This window comes from Larimichthys crocea, chromosome VIII (assembly GCF_000972845.2).
Source record: "Larimichthys crocea isolate SSNF chromosome VIII, L_crocea_2.0, whole genome shotgun sequence".
In the NCBI taxonomy this organism is placed as follows: domain Eukaryota; kingdom Metazoa; phylum Chordata; class Actinopteri; family Sciaenidae; genus Larimichthys; species Larimichthys crocea.
In genome coordinates this window covers 27,536,645-27,553,511 of record NC_040018.1, presented here as the reverse complement: position 1 = coordinate 27,553,511, position 16,867 = coordinate 27,536,645, and the positions used below count along the sequence as shown (strand labels likewise).

General features: G+C 48.0%; 4 protein-coding genes across 8 annotated transcripts in view; 2 read left to right on the top strand and 2 right to left on the bottom strand.

Moving 5' to 3' along the window:
* The window catches only part of ppp3ccb (protein phosphatase 3, catalytic subunit, gamma isozyme, b), a 16,978-nt gene extending 9,305 nt beyond the window's left edge, over positions 1-7,673 (bottom strand). For 2 of the 3 annotated variants that reach the window (XM_027281746.1, XM_027281747.1), the window contains exons 1-3: positions 6,839-7,673; positions 487-684; positions 254-378 (exon numbers count right to left, since the gene is read on the bottom strand). In XM_027281746.1, the coding sequence (XP_027137547.1) occupies positions 254-378; positions 487-684; positions 6,839-6,890 (375 nt within the window). In that variant the 5' untranslated portion in view covers positions 6,891-7,673. The remainder of the gene's footprint in view (positions 1-253; positions 379-486; positions 685-6,838) is intronic. The other variant, XM_027281745.1, reaches the window with a different exon arrangement.
* Positions 1-7,806, top strand: part of dmtn (dematin actin binding protein) — a 30,703-nt gene extending 22,897 nt beyond the window's left edge. The window contains exons 15-16 of one of the 2 annotated variants that reach the window (XR_003462800.1): positions 4,863-5,025; positions 7,672-7,806. The gene's annotated coding sequence lies outside the window, so the exon portion shown is untranslated. Of the gene's footprint in view, positions 1-4,826; positions 5,026-7,671 lie in introns of both variants that reach the window. The other variant, XR_003462799.1, reaches the window with a different exon arrangement.
* A 1,322-nt stretch (positions 7,807-9,128) lies between these two features.
* LOC104939604 (myosin light chain 5) lies at positions 9,129-11,007 on the top strand. 2 transcript variants are annotated; one of them, XM_010756160.3, is made up of 7 exons: positions 9,129-9,654; positions 9,781-9,888; positions 9,963-10,038; positions 10,120-10,224; positions 10,440-10,518; positions 10,593-10,641; positions 10,722-11,007. In XM_010756160.3, the coding sequence occupies exons 1-7, from the start codon at positions 9,652-9,654 to the stop codon at positions 10,821-10,823; spliced, it is 522 nt and encodes a 173-aa protein (XP_010754462.1). In that variant the 5' UTR covers positions 9,129-9,651; the 3' UTR covers positions 10,824-11,007. The 2 variants fall into 2 exon arrangements, with proteins under 2 accessions (XP_010754462.1, XP_027137557.1); XM_027281756.1 differs by lacking the exon at positions 10,593-10,641 and having other exon boundaries at positions 10,722-10,806.
* Positions 11,008-11,111: 104 nt separating this feature from the next.
* Positions 11,112-15,917, bottom strand: LOC113746364 (heparanase-like). Its single transcript, XM_027281755.1, has 6 exons — positions 15,896-15,917; positions 13,564-13,670; positions 12,232-12,346; positions 12,009-12,133; positions 11,781-11,927; positions 11,112-11,402 (listed from the first exon to the last, which is right to left on the bottom strand). Coding segments are annotated over exons 2-6 (549 nt in total). The 5' UTR covers positions 13,566-13,670; positions 15,896-15,917; the 3' UTR covers positions 11,112-11,242.
* Between the last annotated feature and the right edge of the window lie 950 nt (positions 15,918-16,867).

Below are 16,867 nucleotides of genomic sequence, written 5' to 3'. Positions count from 1 at the left end.
CACACACACACACACACACTCACACACACTCACACACACCAACAACAGACTCCAGATCCGCTCAAATTGAATTTTAAATAATCAAATGTTACTTTAATTTGGCTCATTTTGTGCGTGTGTGTGTGTCTGAAGGTGTGTGTGTGTGTGTGTGTGTCTGTGTGTGTCTGAGGGTGTGTCTGTGTGTGTCTGAGGGTGTGTGTGTGTGTGTGTGTGCCTGCCTTTCATTCTGTATTTACAGACAAGGCACGCCTACCTCGATGCTGAAGTACCCTCGGTCCACGTAGTCTCCGAGGAACAGGTAACGGGTGCTGCTGGGAGATCCGCCCACCTCGAACAGCTTCATCAGGTCAAAGAACTGTCCATGGACGTCTCCGCACACTGCGCGTGCACACACACACACACACACACACAATAAGACGGACGCTGCAGGAGGAGGTAAACAGCTGGAGTGCAGGAGGGTGGAGGGCTGGATAGCCAAGTCTTTACCTGTGATGGGCGCCTCCACCTCCAGCATGCACTTCTCCTGGCGGAGGATGGCGGCTCCCTCGTTGATGATCCGCAGAGCCGTCTCCTCCTCCAGCCGGCCCTCCTTCACCAGGTGGGCCTTCAGCACCTCCACGCTGGGCCTCCCGTCCACATACAGGTCTTTGACCGACAGGCGTGTACCGGGAGGATATGGCACCGCTATACACACATACAGACAGACACACACACATACACACACACACACACACACACACACACACATACACAGGGGAGACGAGATGTCAGCATGACACACACACACACACATTCGGCGGTCATCAGGTCAAATATTTCCAACAATAAAACACTTTCACACAAACGTTTCAAACACAGCTCATCATCATCAGTAGGCCTGTGTTGGAAACATCGATTTTCCGATTCTGAATCGATTTGCATATTAATTCCTTAAGATCGATTCGTACATCCAAAGATCGATTTAATTAAATTAAAATTTTAATACATTTTCCTCCGGTGAACTTTAACCCTACTAGTCGCGTCATTGAATTGAAACAGGCGTGCACGTGTTTAAGGGGAGACACGGGCTTGCTCCAGGTGGGACTGATGAATTAGAGCGGCACTGGAAATATAATAAAACTACAGACAACAGAACACTCAAGGAAAACTACAACTACCAGCCACTTCTGTACGTTCTCTTAAAATAACTGAGGCGATTGCGGGTTACATCTACAAAGATATGCGCCCGTAATCCGTTGTTGAAAACGAGGGCTTCAGGCGACCAAAAAAATTTGGTGAGACTCGACCTGTTGTGTTGTGACTGTTTCATGAAGCAGTTGTTAAGTCAGCTGACCGCCTGCTGATCACCTGACAGGTGGAGGACCAGTGGGTTTGTGTTCATTGTTGATCAGCTGATCTCTGTTGTTGTTATGAACATTGATGAATATTTAATGAGACCAACGGAAAAGATGAAGTCAGTTCAGTCAGACAGAAACAGGCGGACAGAAACAGTCCGCCAGGCGTCATGTGGACTGAACTCTGAGCTGAAAATCATCAGTCTGAGCGAGGCGACGTGTCGAGGCTCGACCTGAACACAAACGAACAAAGCAGCCCTCAGAGGAAATACCAAAGAGCTGAGACACCACAGAAGAAGACCTGGCCCTGAACCTGGAGGACTGTGACATCATCAGAGCCTTAACGAGCTGAAGGAGCTCGTTTCACTGTTTAGATTGACTGTGGACAATGAGACAACCACCAAACAGAAACTCAGCTGAAGGGCAGTTAACGAGCTTTAATTAACTGACAGAGGGAGTTCGTTAGCTGCTGTTAGCTAGCGTGTAGTCGGCCTGTAGTCGGCGTGTAGTCGGCCTGTAGTCGGCCTGTAGTCTGCGACGTGTAGTCGGCGTGTAGTCTGCCTGTAGTCTGCATGTAGTCGGCCTGTAGTCGGCGTGTAGTCTGCCTGTAGTCGGCCTGTAGTCGGCGTGTAGTCGCCCTGTAGTCGGCGTGTAGTCTGCCTGTAGTCGGCGTGTAGTCTGCGTGTAGTCGGCCTGTAGTCGGCGTGTAGTCTGCCTGTAGTCGGCGTGTAGTCTGCCTGTAGTCTGCGACGTGTAGTCGGCCTGTAGTCAGCGTGTAGTCTGCGTGTAGTCGGCCTGTAGTTGGCCTGTAGTCGGCGTGTAGTCTGCCTGTAGTCGGCCTGTAGTCTGCGACGTGTAGTCGGCCTGTAGTCGGCCTGTAGTAGTCTGCGTGTAGTCTGCCTGTAGTCTGCGTGTAGTCTGCCTGTAGTCTGCCTGTAGTCGGCCTGTAGTCTGCCTGTAGTCGGCCTGTAGTCAGCCTGTAGTCGGCCTGTAGTCAGCCTGTAGTCAGCCTGTAGTCTGCCTGTAGTCGGCGTGTAGTTGGCCTGTAGTATGCGTGTAGTCTGCGACGTGTAGTCGGCCTGTAGTCTGCGTGTAGTCGGCCTGTAGTCTGCCTGTAGTCGGCGTGTAGTCGCCCTGTAGTCGGCCTGTAGTCGGCGTGTAGTCGGCGTGTAGTCGGCGTGTGGTCTGCCTGTAGTCGGCCTGTAGTCGCCCTGTAGTCGGCGTGTAGTCGCCCTGTAGTCGGCCTGTAGTCGGCCTGTAGTCGGCGTGTAGTCGGCGTGTAGTCGGCCTGTAGTCGGCCTGTAGTCGGCGTGTAGTCGGCGTGTGGTCTGCCTGTAGTCGGCGTGTAGTCTGCCTGTAGTCGGCCTGTAGTCGGCCTGTGGTCTGCCTGTAGTCGGCGTGTGGTCTGCCTGTAGTCGGCGTGTGGTCTGCCTGTAGTCGGCCTGTAGTCTGCGTGTAGTCGGCCTGTAGTAGTCTGCCTGTAGTAGTCTGCCTGTAGTCTGCGTGTAGTCTGCCTGTAGTCTGCGTGTAGTCGGCCTGTAGTCTGCCTGTAGTCTGCCTGTAGTCGGCCTGTAGTAGTCTGCCTGTAGTCTGCGTGTAGTCAGCCTGTAGTCGGCCTGTAGTCGGCGTGTAGTCTGCGTGTAGTCTGCCTGTAGTCTGCCTGTAGTCTGCGTGTAGTCTGCCTGTAGTCGGCCTGTAGTTGGCGTGTAGTCTGCGTGTAGTCTGCCTGTAGTCTGCCTGTAGTTGGCGTGTAGTCTGCCTGTAGTCTGCGTGTAGTCTGCCTGTAGTTGGCCTGTAGTAGTCGGCCTGTATTATGCCTGTAGTTGGCCTGTAGTCTGCGTGTAGTCGGCCTGTAGTCTGCCTGTAGTCTGCGTGTAGTCTGCCTGTAGTTGGCCTGTAGTTGGCCTGTAGTCTGCGTGTAGTCTGCCTGTAGTCTGCCTGTAGTCTGCGTGTAGTCTGCCTGTAGTCGGCCTGTAGTCGGCCTGTAGTCGGCCTGTAGTAGTCTGCCTGTAGTAGTCTGCCTGTAGTCGGCCTGTAGTCGGCCTGTAGTCGGCCTGTAGTCGGCCTGTAGTATGCGTGTAGTCTGCGACGTGTAGTCGGCCTGTAGTCGGCCTGTAGTAGTCTGCCTGTAGTCTGCGTGTAGTCTGCCTGTAGTCGGCCTGTAGTCGGCCTGTAGTCGGCCTGTAGTTGGCCTGTAGTATGCGTGTAGTCTGCGACGTGTAGTCGGCCTGTAGTCTGCCTGTAGTCGGCCTGTAGTCTGCGACGTGTAGTCGGCCTGTAGTCGGCCTGTAGTAGTCTGCCTGTAGTCTGCGTGTAGTCTGCCTGTAGTCGGCCTGTAGTCGGCCTGTAGTCGGCCTGTAGTCGGCCTGTAGTCGGCGTGTAGTCTGCGACGTGTAGTCGGCCTGTAGTCTGCCTGTAGTCGGCCTGTAGTCGCCCTGTAGTCTGCGACGTGTAGTCGGCCTGTAGTCGGCCTGTAGTAGTCTGCCTGTAGTCTGCGTGTAGTCTGCCTGTAGTCGGCCTGTAGTCGGCCTGTAGTCGGCCTGTAGTTGGCCTGTAGTATGCGTGTAGTCTGCGACGTGTAGTCGGCCTGTAGTCTGCCTGTAGTCGCCCTGTAGTCGCCCTGTAGTCTGCGACGTGTAGTCGGCCTGTAGTCGGCCTGTAGTAGTCTGCCTGTAGTCTGCGTGTAGTCTGCCTGTAGTCGGCCTGTAGTCGGCCTGTAGTATGCGTGTAGTCTGCGACGTGTAGTCGGCCTGTAGTCTGCGTGTAGTCGGCCTGTAGTCTGCCTGTAGTCACCCTGTAGTCTGCGTGTAGTCTGCGGCCTGTAGTCGGCCTGTAGTCGGCCTGTAGTCGGCCTGTAGTAGTTGGCCTGTAGTCTGCCTGTAGTCTGCCTGTAGTCGGCCTGTAGTAGTCGGCCTGTAGTCGGCCTGTAGTCGGCCTGTATTATGCCTGTAGTCGGCCTGTAGTCTGCCTGTAGTTGGCGTGTAGTCTGCCTGTAGTCTGCCTGTAGTCTGCCTGTAGTCGGCCTGTAGTCGGCCTGTAGTCTGCGTGTAGTCTGCCTGTAGTTGGCCTGTAGTAGTTTGGTGCCCTTATCGCACAGTTAGTCTCCGTCCGTCCGTTCCTCTCTGCTGCTCTTCATTTGAATACCACTTCCTGTGATGCCTCAGCTCACTAACACTTCTTCCTTCTGTCCGATGACACGCGTGTGCATGTGTGTCACGCCTCACTGCTTTCCTCTGCTGATGAACCAGTTCAAGAGCTGAGACGTGATTGGCTGAATGGGAGCGACCTGGTTTGGTTTGTACGGTAAAGTAGAGCACCGGGCCGAGAGAGAGAGACAGGCAGAGAGAGAGACAGAGAGACAGGCAGAGACAGAGACAGGCAGAGACAGAGAGACAGGCAGAGACAGAGAGACAGGCAGAGAGAGAGAGAGACAGACTGTACATTAAAGTGTTTATTTACCACACTGTACTGTCTCACTGTCTTTCTGTCCAGTTTCCAGTCTCAGTCACGTCTTCTTTTGACATACAGTGTTATCACTGGCCAGGCCCCATAGCAGAGCTCCATCCTGAGGCCCAGGACAGGCCAGTGACCGTGCTCCGTCGTCAGATCCAGCTCCATCAATCATGAATGAGGACACAATCATTACACATGCCAGCCGATGCAAACGGCCAGACTGATTCGATTACCATCGGTAAGTAAGCCAAGAGGCCGACACACACACACACACACTCTAAAAAAGGCAGCAGTGAACTTGAACCATCAGGACTTAATCCTGAAATTATTGATCAGCTGATCAGACACAAGTGAAATCAAAGGATCATTGTTTGTAAAACTCTCTCACCTCTAAAATCAATAAATAATAATCATCATAAGAATATTTAGGAGAAGAAGAAGGTGTGTGTGTGTGTGTGTGTGAGGCAGGTTTAACGATGTTTAACGAGGTGGCGCTCTCCTGCAGCTTTACACTTCTGAAGAACTTGAACTGAGCGTCATCACCTCGTTTGTCCATAGGACTCTATGCGGTCAGACCGGATTGACAGAGGAGCGCCTCCTGCTGGACGTTAGACGGAGCTCGTCCTGTCGTCTTCTGCCGGACGTCTTATCTGATGTGGAGTCGTGTGGTTAAACGTTCTGAAACTGTCCGTCTGCAGGCGACACACACTGACCAAACATGACACTGTACACACACTCACAGCTGTCACGGCAACGTCTCTGTCAACTTAATCTGTCAACTTAATCTGTCAACCATCAACACATCAAACAGGAAGGACTCTTCTGTTGACGTTCGTTAACCGCTCGAGCATCAGCGTCAACAGACCTGAAACCAGTTAGCTACATTAGCATGTGGTTCAGCTAAAGCTATGTGTCCATCATAAAGTGTGTAAGTCTGATCCAGTTCTGAACAAAGTTCTGAAGCTGTGGTTCTGGTTCTGTTCAGTGACCTGCGGTGAGGCGCATCACTTCACAGGAAGTAGTTAAAACAAACGTCTTTCGACCACGATGATACCTCCAAACAGACAGTCTGTGGGGACGTCACAGAGACTACGTCCAGGTTTTAGACAGTCTGCGGGGACGTCACGGAGACTGATTCTGTCTCGTGATGAGCCTGCAGTGTTTGTGCAGATGTAGTTCACCTGACGGGCTGTGGGGACACTCACCTGCACAGGTGAGGTCTCTGTGCTCCGTGATCCCGTCTGGCACCGTTTGAAGCTGTAACGCGCCGTGTGAACAAAGTCTCCTGGGAACGCTCGCACAGGGAATAAAGTGGAAACTGGGTCACACAATCTGACGGGTCACAGAAACTGGCACAACACCGGTGTCACAAAAAGTCACAGCGTGGAGCTGAAGAGAGAACATCTCCTCCAACAATCAGCTGATCGTCCACGGTGCTGCCTTAAAAACATTCTGCTCAAACTACAGAAAATGTCACATGATGATTTTCTGTTTTAGTCGATCATTGGATCGATTAATCGATTAATCGACGCTTGAAGTGACCGCAGTTTGTTTTCACTCAGAAAGTCAAAGAAACAAACAGCTGTTGCAAAGGGAGGGGTTGACGTATACATCCAGGCCAGCGCGCACGCGCACACACACACACACACACACACGAACGAACACCGCAGTGTTGCGTTTACATCCACGCGACCATTAAACTGTTACACACGCCTCCGCAGACACCGGGCACCGCGGACTCTTTAGTCCGGGACCAAGCTCCAGGTGTCCGGGCAGTCGGTTCATGTTAACGCGGCTCGGCGCGCGGACACCTGGCGCTCCCGGGACAAAACAAATAAATAAAAAGAAGCTAACTCATTAGCGCCATGATGTCCACGCGCGCACACACACACACACACACACACGCACACACACACACACACACACGCACACACACGCACACGCACAGTAATTAACTGTTAGCTGACTTCCAGCGGCGCCGTTAGCCTGCTAGCTGTGGCCGCCGTTAACTTCCTGCACCGGGCACACCGTTAAACAAACACGTCACGTACCTTTGACCGGCCGTTCCACCGTGGACATTTTGTTCTGGTCTTTGGCGGACATCCTCCCTCCGCGCGGGCTCCGGTTCGGACGGTTTCGCGGGTTTTTAAACTAAACTTCCTAGCTAGCTTAGCTAGCTTGAGTGAGCTAGCCGAGCTAGCGGCGGCGGCAGCGCTTTCCTCCCGCGGACGGAGCGACCGAGCCGGGCTGGACTGCTGCACCTGCCCGGAGGGACCGGAGGGGCCGGAGGGGAGGAGGAGAGGGGGGGGAGCTCCTTAACTGACGGATAAAACGCTTTCCCCGTGTCCTCTTCCTCTCTGCGGTGCGCTGCGGTGCGGGGAGTCCGCTGTCAGCGCCTCGTCAGACGGATCGAGCTGGTCCAGGAAGCGGCCCGGGCTCCGTCGATGGTGCGTTCAGGAGCAGCGCGCAGTGCGTCAGATCATACCGCAGCTTGGAGCTTCTGTCTGCGGCCGAGCTGCCTCTGTCACCGGCCTGCTGGGCTCCGCGGCGCTCTGTCGTGATCCGAGGTGTCGTCCAGACTCTGTCGGATTACAATAATCCGCCGCAAGCGGATTTCCTACAACATGGCTCGACGCGGGGGGGCTTGTGGGTAGTGTAGTATTAATGCGACGCGTTCACGGCCTGCGGAGCCGCCGGAGATCAGAGACACCGGATTCAAAGTTCATGAAATAATCATCTGAACAGTGAATCTATGATTTATCTGAGTTTAGAGTAACCGAGTACATTTACTCGAGTATATTAAGTATTTCCACACTGTACTGTGACGTCACTATATTCACTGGATTTAGTTACAATAATAACAAAACACTTTTTGTATTTTAAGCCCTCCATAACAACCATCGACCTGTTTGTGTGTGACGTGAAGCCGACAACAGGAAGCGCCACAAGCTGCAGTTCCTCTAACGTCCACCTGAGGCTGGCTCCAGAAGTGAGTCAGTGTCCATAAGTCCCCATGTCCAAATGTCCAACAGCAGAAATAAACATGTTTACAGGCTGTGAGGGACGTCACAGAGACTACAGACAATCTTTATTCATTAAAGTGTGAAGTCAAAATAAAGTTCTGAGTTTGTCTAGAGAATAAAGAGTTATGATGATCAAAAATATCAACAAGTGAAATCAGGTAAAAATCACCTCTCCGCTCCAGGACGGAGGGGGCGTGTCCTCTGAATTCGCGAAGCCACGCCCACTCAGAATATGCAAATTTTATGTTGATGTGACGTCACGTGATCTCGTTTTAGGACTGTAACAACATGGATGCTACAGCAAACATGGAGCCTTTACACAATAGCAACTTTATTTATAATAAATAATAATTGAATTTCTATGTCTGAGGAGATTCTCAGATGTTTGTTGTTTAAATACTAAAAATATAAAGTGAGGTGTTGATTAACCGCCTACGAAGGCTTCCTGTCACTCTTTAGCTGTCTGACAAAAATAAAAGCTTGAAAAAGGCCAAAAATAAATAAAAATGAATAAAAATAAATAAATACAAATAAATAAATACAAATAAATGAATAAAAATAAATAAATAACAATAAATAAAAAGAATAACAATGAATAAATATATATATAAAGAGGCTTTTCAATAAAACATCACAATGAGTTTTATTTGTTTCAATAAAATACAGAAATATGTTAAAGTGTTACAAACTGTTATATTATAATCTCTGCTGCACAAACTCATTATTAAACATTAGGTGATATATTTGAGTATAGCGCCATCATGTGGACACTCAGCAAACTGCTGAGTTGTTTGAGCAAACACTGAGAGCTGAAAGTAACAACATGTTATTAACTGACACATACAGAACACGTGTACACGCGACATATGTCGTGACATGACAACATACATAACAAAGACACGATGAAGACTCAGATGTAAAAGCATCTTTTGTACAAACATGAAAACTGGACTTACACTGAACGCTCGCCCAGCTCGGGTTCTGGCACAACACTGCCTCTGCTCCCCATCAGCATTCCCCTGTCAGCACCAAGGGTCTGCTTCTTCTTCTTCTTCTTCTTCTTCTTCTTCTTCTTCTTCCTCTTCCTCTTCTTCTTCCTCTTCCTCATCTTCTTCCTCTTCCTCTTCTTCTTCCTCTTCTTCATCTTCTTCTTCTTCTTCCTCTTCCTCTTCTTCTTCCTCTTCTTCATCTTCTTCCTCTTCTTCTTCTTCTTCTTCCTCTTCCTCTTCTTCTTCTTCTTCCTCTTCATCTTCTTCCTCTTCCTCCTCTTCTTCTTCCTCCTCTTCTTCATCTTCTTCTTCTTTCTGGTGGTCCAAAACGTATGTGGTATAAACACTAACACTCCCCTGCTGCTCTGAGCTAACAGACTGGGCTAACATGAGCTAACAGCAGCTACAGTCAGCAGCAGGTTAAAGTCACTTTGACTCGTCTCTAATCTTTCTGATTCATGGGGTCAAAGGTCGTCTTGTAGACTTGTTGACATGCTGTGTTCACAGTTCTCCTGTGCTGAATGTCTGATCGTTCATAATAAAAGAATAAACCGTGAAGCAGCAGAGGAATGTCGGGCAGCTCCTTCGTCTCTAACGTGAATAAATAGAAACTCTTTAAAAGGCTCGGATCTTCGGCAGCAGTTGTTTCGGCCTCCAGAGAACTCGACTTTTACCAAACGTGTTGTCCATGTAAGGGGATCTCTGCCGGGCCGGGGGTCCTGCTCCGGTCCCGCCTTGTCCCCGTGGACTGTCCTCTTCATCAGGCCGTCATCACATGGCAGACAGCTGCTGTATTTAAAGCCTGAAACACACCAGACGGACCACGGCGAGACAGAGGAGCAGCAGGACACCATGGTACGTGACGGCTTTATTTCATGTTTGTCACTTTAATGAAGAAATCGAGCTGCGGGACAATAATAAAATATTATATATATATTTATATAATATTTGTTGAGATGCCGTTTGTCGTCATGGTTTCAGGCGAGCAGGAAGACAAAGAAGAAGGAAGGAGGTGCCAAACGAGCTCAGAGAGCCTCGTCCAACGTCTTCTCCATGTTTGAACAGACTCAGATTCAAGAGTTCAAAGAGGTACGTCCTCCTGTCCATCAGTCCCTCAGGTTTCATCTCACAGTCACAGAAACGTGTTTGTCTTTCTCATTCAGGCGTTCACACTCATCGACCAGAACCGGGACGGATTCATCGACAAAGAGGACCTGAAGGACACGTACGCCTCTCTGGGTCTGTAGCTACAGATGAACTTGATGAGCAGGTTCGTCCTGTCAGACATGACGTGACATCATGTGTCTTCTGTGTCCTCAGGTAAACTCAACGTGAAGGACAACGAACTGGAAGACATGTTGAAGGAAGCAACAGGTCCGATCAACTTCACCATGTTCCTCAACCTGTTTGGAGAAAAGCTGCACGGTGAGAACCTGAAAGAGTGAACATGCTGCAGTAAATATGGACAACTGGAGACACGTCCCCGCAGACTGTCTAAAACCTGGACGTAGTCTCTGTGACGTCCCCACAGACTGTCTAAAACCTGGACGTAGTCTCCATGACGTAGTCTCTCTACGTCCTGTGTTGTCTCAGGCTGATGCTTGGTCATGAGCGTCTCGTCTCTTGTCTCCTGTGTGCAGGGACAGACCCTGAGGACACCATCTTAAACGCTTTCAAACTGTTCGACCCCGACGCCAAAGGCTTCGTTCACAAAGACGAGTGAGTCGTCGCCGTGTGTTCAGAGATTTTCAGACGTCACTTTGACACAAACTGAGATTTTGTTGTTTTTACAGATTACAGAAAGTTCTGATGACACAAGCAGACAAGTTCACAGCCGAGGAGGTGACGAGCTTCAACGTCCTCAGTGTGAGAAGACGAGTCAGCACTTTGTGTCCTTCACTGATGAATGTGTCTCATTGCAGGTGAAGCAGATGTTCCAGTCGTCCAACATCGACGCTGCTGGAAACCTGGATTATAAATCTCTGTGTTACATCATCACACACGGGGAGGAACAGGAGGAATAATGTGTCAGTGAACGCATCATGACATCACGTTGGTCTTTAAATAAAACAGAAACATTCACGTAAAACCTCGTCTGGATTCATCCATTTTCAGCCGTGTTGGTCACTGATGAACTCCGACCTCTGCTGTAGCGCCACCGTGAGGTTCAAACATGAACTTCATACAACGAATGAGTTCAGAGTTTCTGTAGTTTTTAACATTTTCTGTCCACAACGTCGTGTCAGCATCACACTTTCAGTTTGTGCAGAAACAGTGAAAAAGAAAGCTGATGAATAACGGTGACTCGTTTGTGGACGAGAGTTTAAAAAACTTTATTAGCACACACTCAGTTTCTGATAAATAAGTCCCAGAGAAACAGTTCAAGTCATTTTGATCCCAGTGTCATATTTCCTGACGTACGTCACGTGACGCGGCGATGAGGTCACACACAGGCCGCAGCTCGAGCGTCAGCGAAGACGAAGAACGCCAGCGAGTACGCAGGAAGTGTGACATGTTCGGCTGGAGGCAGGCGACTTCCTTCAAAGTCAGGCAGGGTTTTATCGTCCACCATCTTCAGCAGCTGTCCGTTCAGCTTCACCGACCTTCACAAGAAACAGAAACATTTTTTACAGTGTAGAGACAGCTGTCCACCTGTCCTCTGTCCTCAGCGTCTGTCCAGCACGGTCAACACAGGTGCTGCGTTCAGGTGCTGCATTCAGGTGCTCCCTGGAAATGTAGTTATTTGCCAACAGGGAGTTTAGATGAGAGCACAAACACATGAATGAATAAAGCTTCTTTTCACTGTAGTGTAATGAATCATTCAGTCCAGCGTGGATCTGTTTCAAGTACTACGTGAACCTTGTTGATGACTCTGTGTCACGTCGTGAATGGAGCTCTCACACGTGACTTGTCACATGACACAAGTAGAGAAGATCTGATGCTAACTCGCTGATAAATGGGTACATTATATTGACTGGCACCTGGAGTACAGCCCGTCCTCCCCCGGCTGGTCCGACTCGAGGACAAACGCCTCCACTGTGCTCGAGGAGACGAGGGCAGGGACGGAGATCCGGGCCGGCTTCTTACTCAGGTTCATAGAAATCAATGTGAGCGCTCCAGTTCTGTAACTACACACAGAAACACAGCGATGGGACGAGTTAGTGCGTGATGCCAGTGAAAGAATAAAACAGGCCGTGAAGCAGGCGCACCTGTTTCTGCTGGCACAGTGCAGGTACATCCTCACTCGTCTACTCCGATTCAAACTGGAAAATACTTCAGCGCTCAAAACCTCCAATCCAACGAGTCTCTTATAGAGAACAGACAACCAAAAATCCTGAAAGAAGAAGCACGATTCAAGAAATCATGTCCGTGTCATTAAAGCACAGCTCATTTAAATATAATGAATCATAATAAATCAATGATCAGTCTTACAGGAAGTGGATTCAGGTTGTCGTCAACCAGGTGATAACTCCCAGAACCAATAAAAACCTGCCGCATCACAACATCCAGACCAAGTCTGGCTGACAGGCCGAGTTTATCCAGCCACCTACAAACAGCACAAACATTCAACACTGAAATATTCAACACAGAAATATTCAACACTGAAATATACAACACTGAAATATACAACACTGAAATATTCAACACTGAAATATTCAACACTAAAATATTCAACACTGAAATATTCAACACTGAAATATTCAACACTGAAATATTCAACACTAAAATATTCAACACTGAAATATACAACACTGAAATATTCAACACTGAAATATTCAACACTGAAATATACAACACTGAAATATTCAACACTGAAATATTCAACACTGAAATATTCAACACTAAAATATTCAACACTGAAATATTCAACACTGAAATATTCAACACTGAAATATTCAACACTGAAATATTCAACACTGAAATATACAACACTGAAATATACAACACTGAAATATTCAACACTGAAATATACAACACTGAAATATTCAACACTGAAATATTCAACACTGAAATATTCAACACTAAAATATTCAACACTGAAATATTCAACACTGAAATATTCAACACTGAAATATTCAACACTGAAATATTCAACACTGAAATATACAACACTGAAATATTCAACACTGAAATATTCAACACTGAAATATTCAACACTAAAATATTCAACACTGAAATATACAACACTGAAATATTCAACACTGAAATATTCAACACTGAAATATACAACACTGAAATATATACAACACTAAAATATATACAACACTAAAATATATACAACACTGAAATATTCAACACTGAAATATACAACACTGTAAACACACAGTGATGACATTTAAACATGTTAGTAACATTTAAACAGGTTAGTAACATTTAAACATGTTAGTAACATTTAAACAGGTTAGTAACATTTAAACAGGTTAGTAACATTTAAACACGTTAGTAACATTTAAACATGTTAGTAACATTTAAACAGGTTAGTAACATTTAAACATGTTAGTAACACTTACACATGTTAGTAAGTGCATTAGACACAGTTGTATGATGTATGAGAAGACTTTAAAGCACACGTGAAGCTCGCTGAGAGCAGCAGAAACACTGTCATGAGACCGGGCTGCTGGGTAATCAGTGAACATAATTAGGTCCATACAGGACTCCTGCCAAACTCGGACCTCCTGACAGTCCGTGTGCTCTTCATCATGTTAATGTGATGTTCTGTCCTAAATTCTTTCTTTCAGTTTGTCTCCACTCGTATAAACTCACATGAATCCTGCTGCGAACGTGTCCGACAGCCCCACAGCTCCTCCTCCATACGCCGAGCTCGTCTCTCCCAGCCACACCGGCTTCCCAGGAGACACCAGCTTTACTTCCTGAACCAGGAGAGGACAGGTCCATGTCAACACATCAACACGTCAACCACATCAAATCAGATTGTATTTGTACAGCCCAAAGTCACAAAGTACATTTTCCTCTGAGTGGAACCTGTGATAGAGACAGAGAGACACAGATGCTCAGCAGCAGCAAATCATCAACTAACTCTAAACTGTGATGGAGATATGGCAGCAATAATGACAGTAGTAATATGTGTAGTGGACGTCATCAGGATCACAGCAGCAGCCACGATCCACGAGAACCTGCTGGACGACAGAGACAGAAACTCCAGGGAAGAAGTTTAGTTAGTGACATGATTAATGAGACATGAAGGTTTACAGATGGAGAGAGAGACAGAGACAGAGAGAGAGAGAGAGAGAGAGAGAGAGACAGAGAGAGAGACAGAGAGAGACAAGAGAGAGAGAGAGAGAGACAAGAGTTTTCAGTAAAGGGAGATGTGACTGCATCTTTAACTAATACTGTGCCTGACTAGGCATAACCCAGAAAGAGACAGAGACACAGAGAGAGAGACAGTCCCCCAGCAGTCTATCCTATCCGATATCTAACTATAAGCTCTATCAAAGAGGAAATCCAAAGTGGGATGGATGCCGTCTCTCCTAATCAGACCAGATTTTCCCCAGAAAGGTGTCCAATTATCTATGAAGCCCACATCGTTTGCTGGACACCACCTCGACAGCCAGCGGTGAAATGACGACATGCGGCTATCTCCTACACGGCAGCAAACACATCGTCTTTTTACACCCCGTTTCATGCAACCCACATGTCATACCACGTCATCAAAATGTCAACTACATGTCAACACGTCATCAACCACATGTCAACCACGTCATTTCCCAAAATTGTCAACACGTCATCAACCGTCCCCATCCAACATAATGTCAATTTTCACGTCTCATCACACCCGTCTTCATCAACACATTTCAACACTCTTTTGTCCGCAAACCATCCATGTCAATCCACATGTCAACACAAAACACGTCATCAACACATGTCAACACGTAATCCCCACCCCGTCACTCCCCCATCATCCCACACCATGTCACACACGTCCCCATCAAAACATGTCAACAAATGTCAACACGTCATCAACCCATGTCACCACCTGTCAACACGTTCATCAACCACCTGTCAAACACGTCATCAACACCTGTTAACACATGTCAACACACTTTTGTCATCAACACACGTCCTTCCCCCCTCCATCAGCACCATTTTTCCCTTTTGTCAACCAACATTGTCAACACCTTATCAACACGTCATCAACACTCATCAAACACACATGTCAAACACGTCATCAACACGTCATCAAACACATTTTGTCAACCTTTCACGTCATTTTAACACGTCCATCAACACATGTCAACACGTCATTTCAAATCACATGGTCAAACCACCTGTTTCATCAATCACGTCCTCAATACCACCATGTCCACACGTCAATCAACAGTCATCAACACACTGTCAAAACAACCTCATCACCACATGTTCAACACCGTTCGATCAACACCCCCCCCGTCATCACCCCTATGTCAACACGTCATCAAACCCGTCATCACAACACATGTCAACACGTCATCAACACTTCATCAACACATGTCAACACGTCATTCAACACATGTCAACACGTCATCAAACAGTCATCAAAAACATGTCAACACGTCATCAACACGTCATCCACCACCTGTCAACCCGTCATCAACACATCGTCAACGTCATCAACACGTCATCACAACATGGTCAACACATGTCAAACATGTCATCAACACACTTCATCAACCACATGTCACACGTCATCAAACGGTCATCAACAAATGTCAACACGTCCTTCAAAACACATGTCAACACGGCCCCGCTCTCAACACATCTCAAACCAGGTCCACCACGTCATCAACACGTTCATCAACACATGTCACCACGTCATAAACACGTCATTCTAACAAACCCCTGTCATAATTCACGTCTCAACCAATTGGCAACCACGTCATCACACACTCAACACATGTCAAACACGGCACAACACGTCAATCAACACATGTCAACATGTCAGCAACACGTCATCAACCCGTCATTAACACCTGTCAACACGTCATCAACACATGCTCAACCTTTGTCATCAACAGTCATCAACACATCCGTCAAACTCTCAACCACGTCCCTCAACACAGTCAAACGTCATCAACACCGAAGCTGTCGTCATGGCTCCCTCAAGGACTTTGTCGATCTTCACCGCCCGAGTGTTCGAGAATGTCGGGATCGATGAAAAATCTCCCCAAGGACGTGTCTCTGCCGTTTCACGTCATCAACTCGGTCGCAACACGGAATAAACATGTTCGTTAACATTTGAAACACTGAGACCGTCAAACATCAAATATAAAGAGAGAGTGTCTGTGGACACTTGTGAGAGCAACAAGCTGCAAAACAATGAGTCACTGACACGAAAAACCTATCATGGGAAGGAGGAAGAGAGGACAAGGTCGACGGTGGAGGTAAAGGTGTGAGGCCCGGTAAAGGTGGAGGTGAAGGTCCCCGGAGGTGGAGGACCAACGGTGGAGGTGGACCCCGCCCCGCGCTCAACGGTGGCAGGCCGGGTTAAAGGTAAAGTGTGCGGGTAAAGGTGGAGGTGCGGTGGAGGAAAAGGTGGAACGGTAAAGGCTAAAGTGGGTGGAGGTGAAGGTGGATTCTGGTAACTGTGGAAGTTGGGAGGTGGAGGTTAAAGGGTGTTGATTGGTGACGGTGACGGTGGAGGTGGAGGTAAGGTGGACTTTGGGGGGGTAAAGGTAGAGGTACCGGTGGATCCGGTAAGCGTAAGGTAGACCTGACGTAAATTGTTGGAGGTTAAAGGTGGACGGTAAAGGTAGACATGGATCCGGTAAAGATGGAGGTAAAGGTAGACGGTAAAAGTTGAGCGGTAAAGGTAGACCATGGAGGTAAACCGGTTGGAGGTACAGTGTGGACGGGTAAAAATGGAGGGTAAAGGTTATGGACATGGAGGTAAAGGTGCGAGGTGGAGGTCAACAGGGTAGACCTGGATGGTATAAGGTGGAGGTAAAATAAAAGGTGGACGGTTAGACATGGAGGTAAGGGTGGATGCCCGTGGAGGTAAAGGTGGACTGGTTAAACGGTGGATGGGTGGTGTAAAGGTTAAAAGGTAAAGGTGGAGGTAAATGCTGCACTT

What these genes read in the sequence shown, in the direction of transcription:
- LOC104939604 (XM_010756160.3), top strand. An exon ending in AGATTCAAGAGTTCAAAGAG is followed by an intron (nt 9,889 to 9,962) that starts GTACGTCCTCCT and finishes TTTCTCATTCAG; the next exon opens with GCGTTCACACTCATCGACCA. An exon ending in GGCTTCGTTCACAAAGACGA is followed by an intron (nt 10,519 to 10,592) that starts GTGAGTCGTCGC and finishes TTGTTTTTACAG; the next exon opens with ATTACAGAAAGTTCTGATGA.
- LOC113746364 (XM_027281755.1), bottom strand. An exon ending in ACAACCTGAATCCACTTCCT is followed by an intron (nt 12,134 to 12,231) that starts GTAAGACTGATC and finishes TTCTTCTTTCAG; the next exon opens with GATTTTTGGTTGTCTGTTCT. An exon ending in CACTGTGCCAGCAGAAACAG is followed by an intron (nt 11,928 to 12,008) that starts GTGCGCCTGCTT and finishes TTCTGTGTGTAG; the next exon opens with TTACAGAACTGGAGCGCTCA.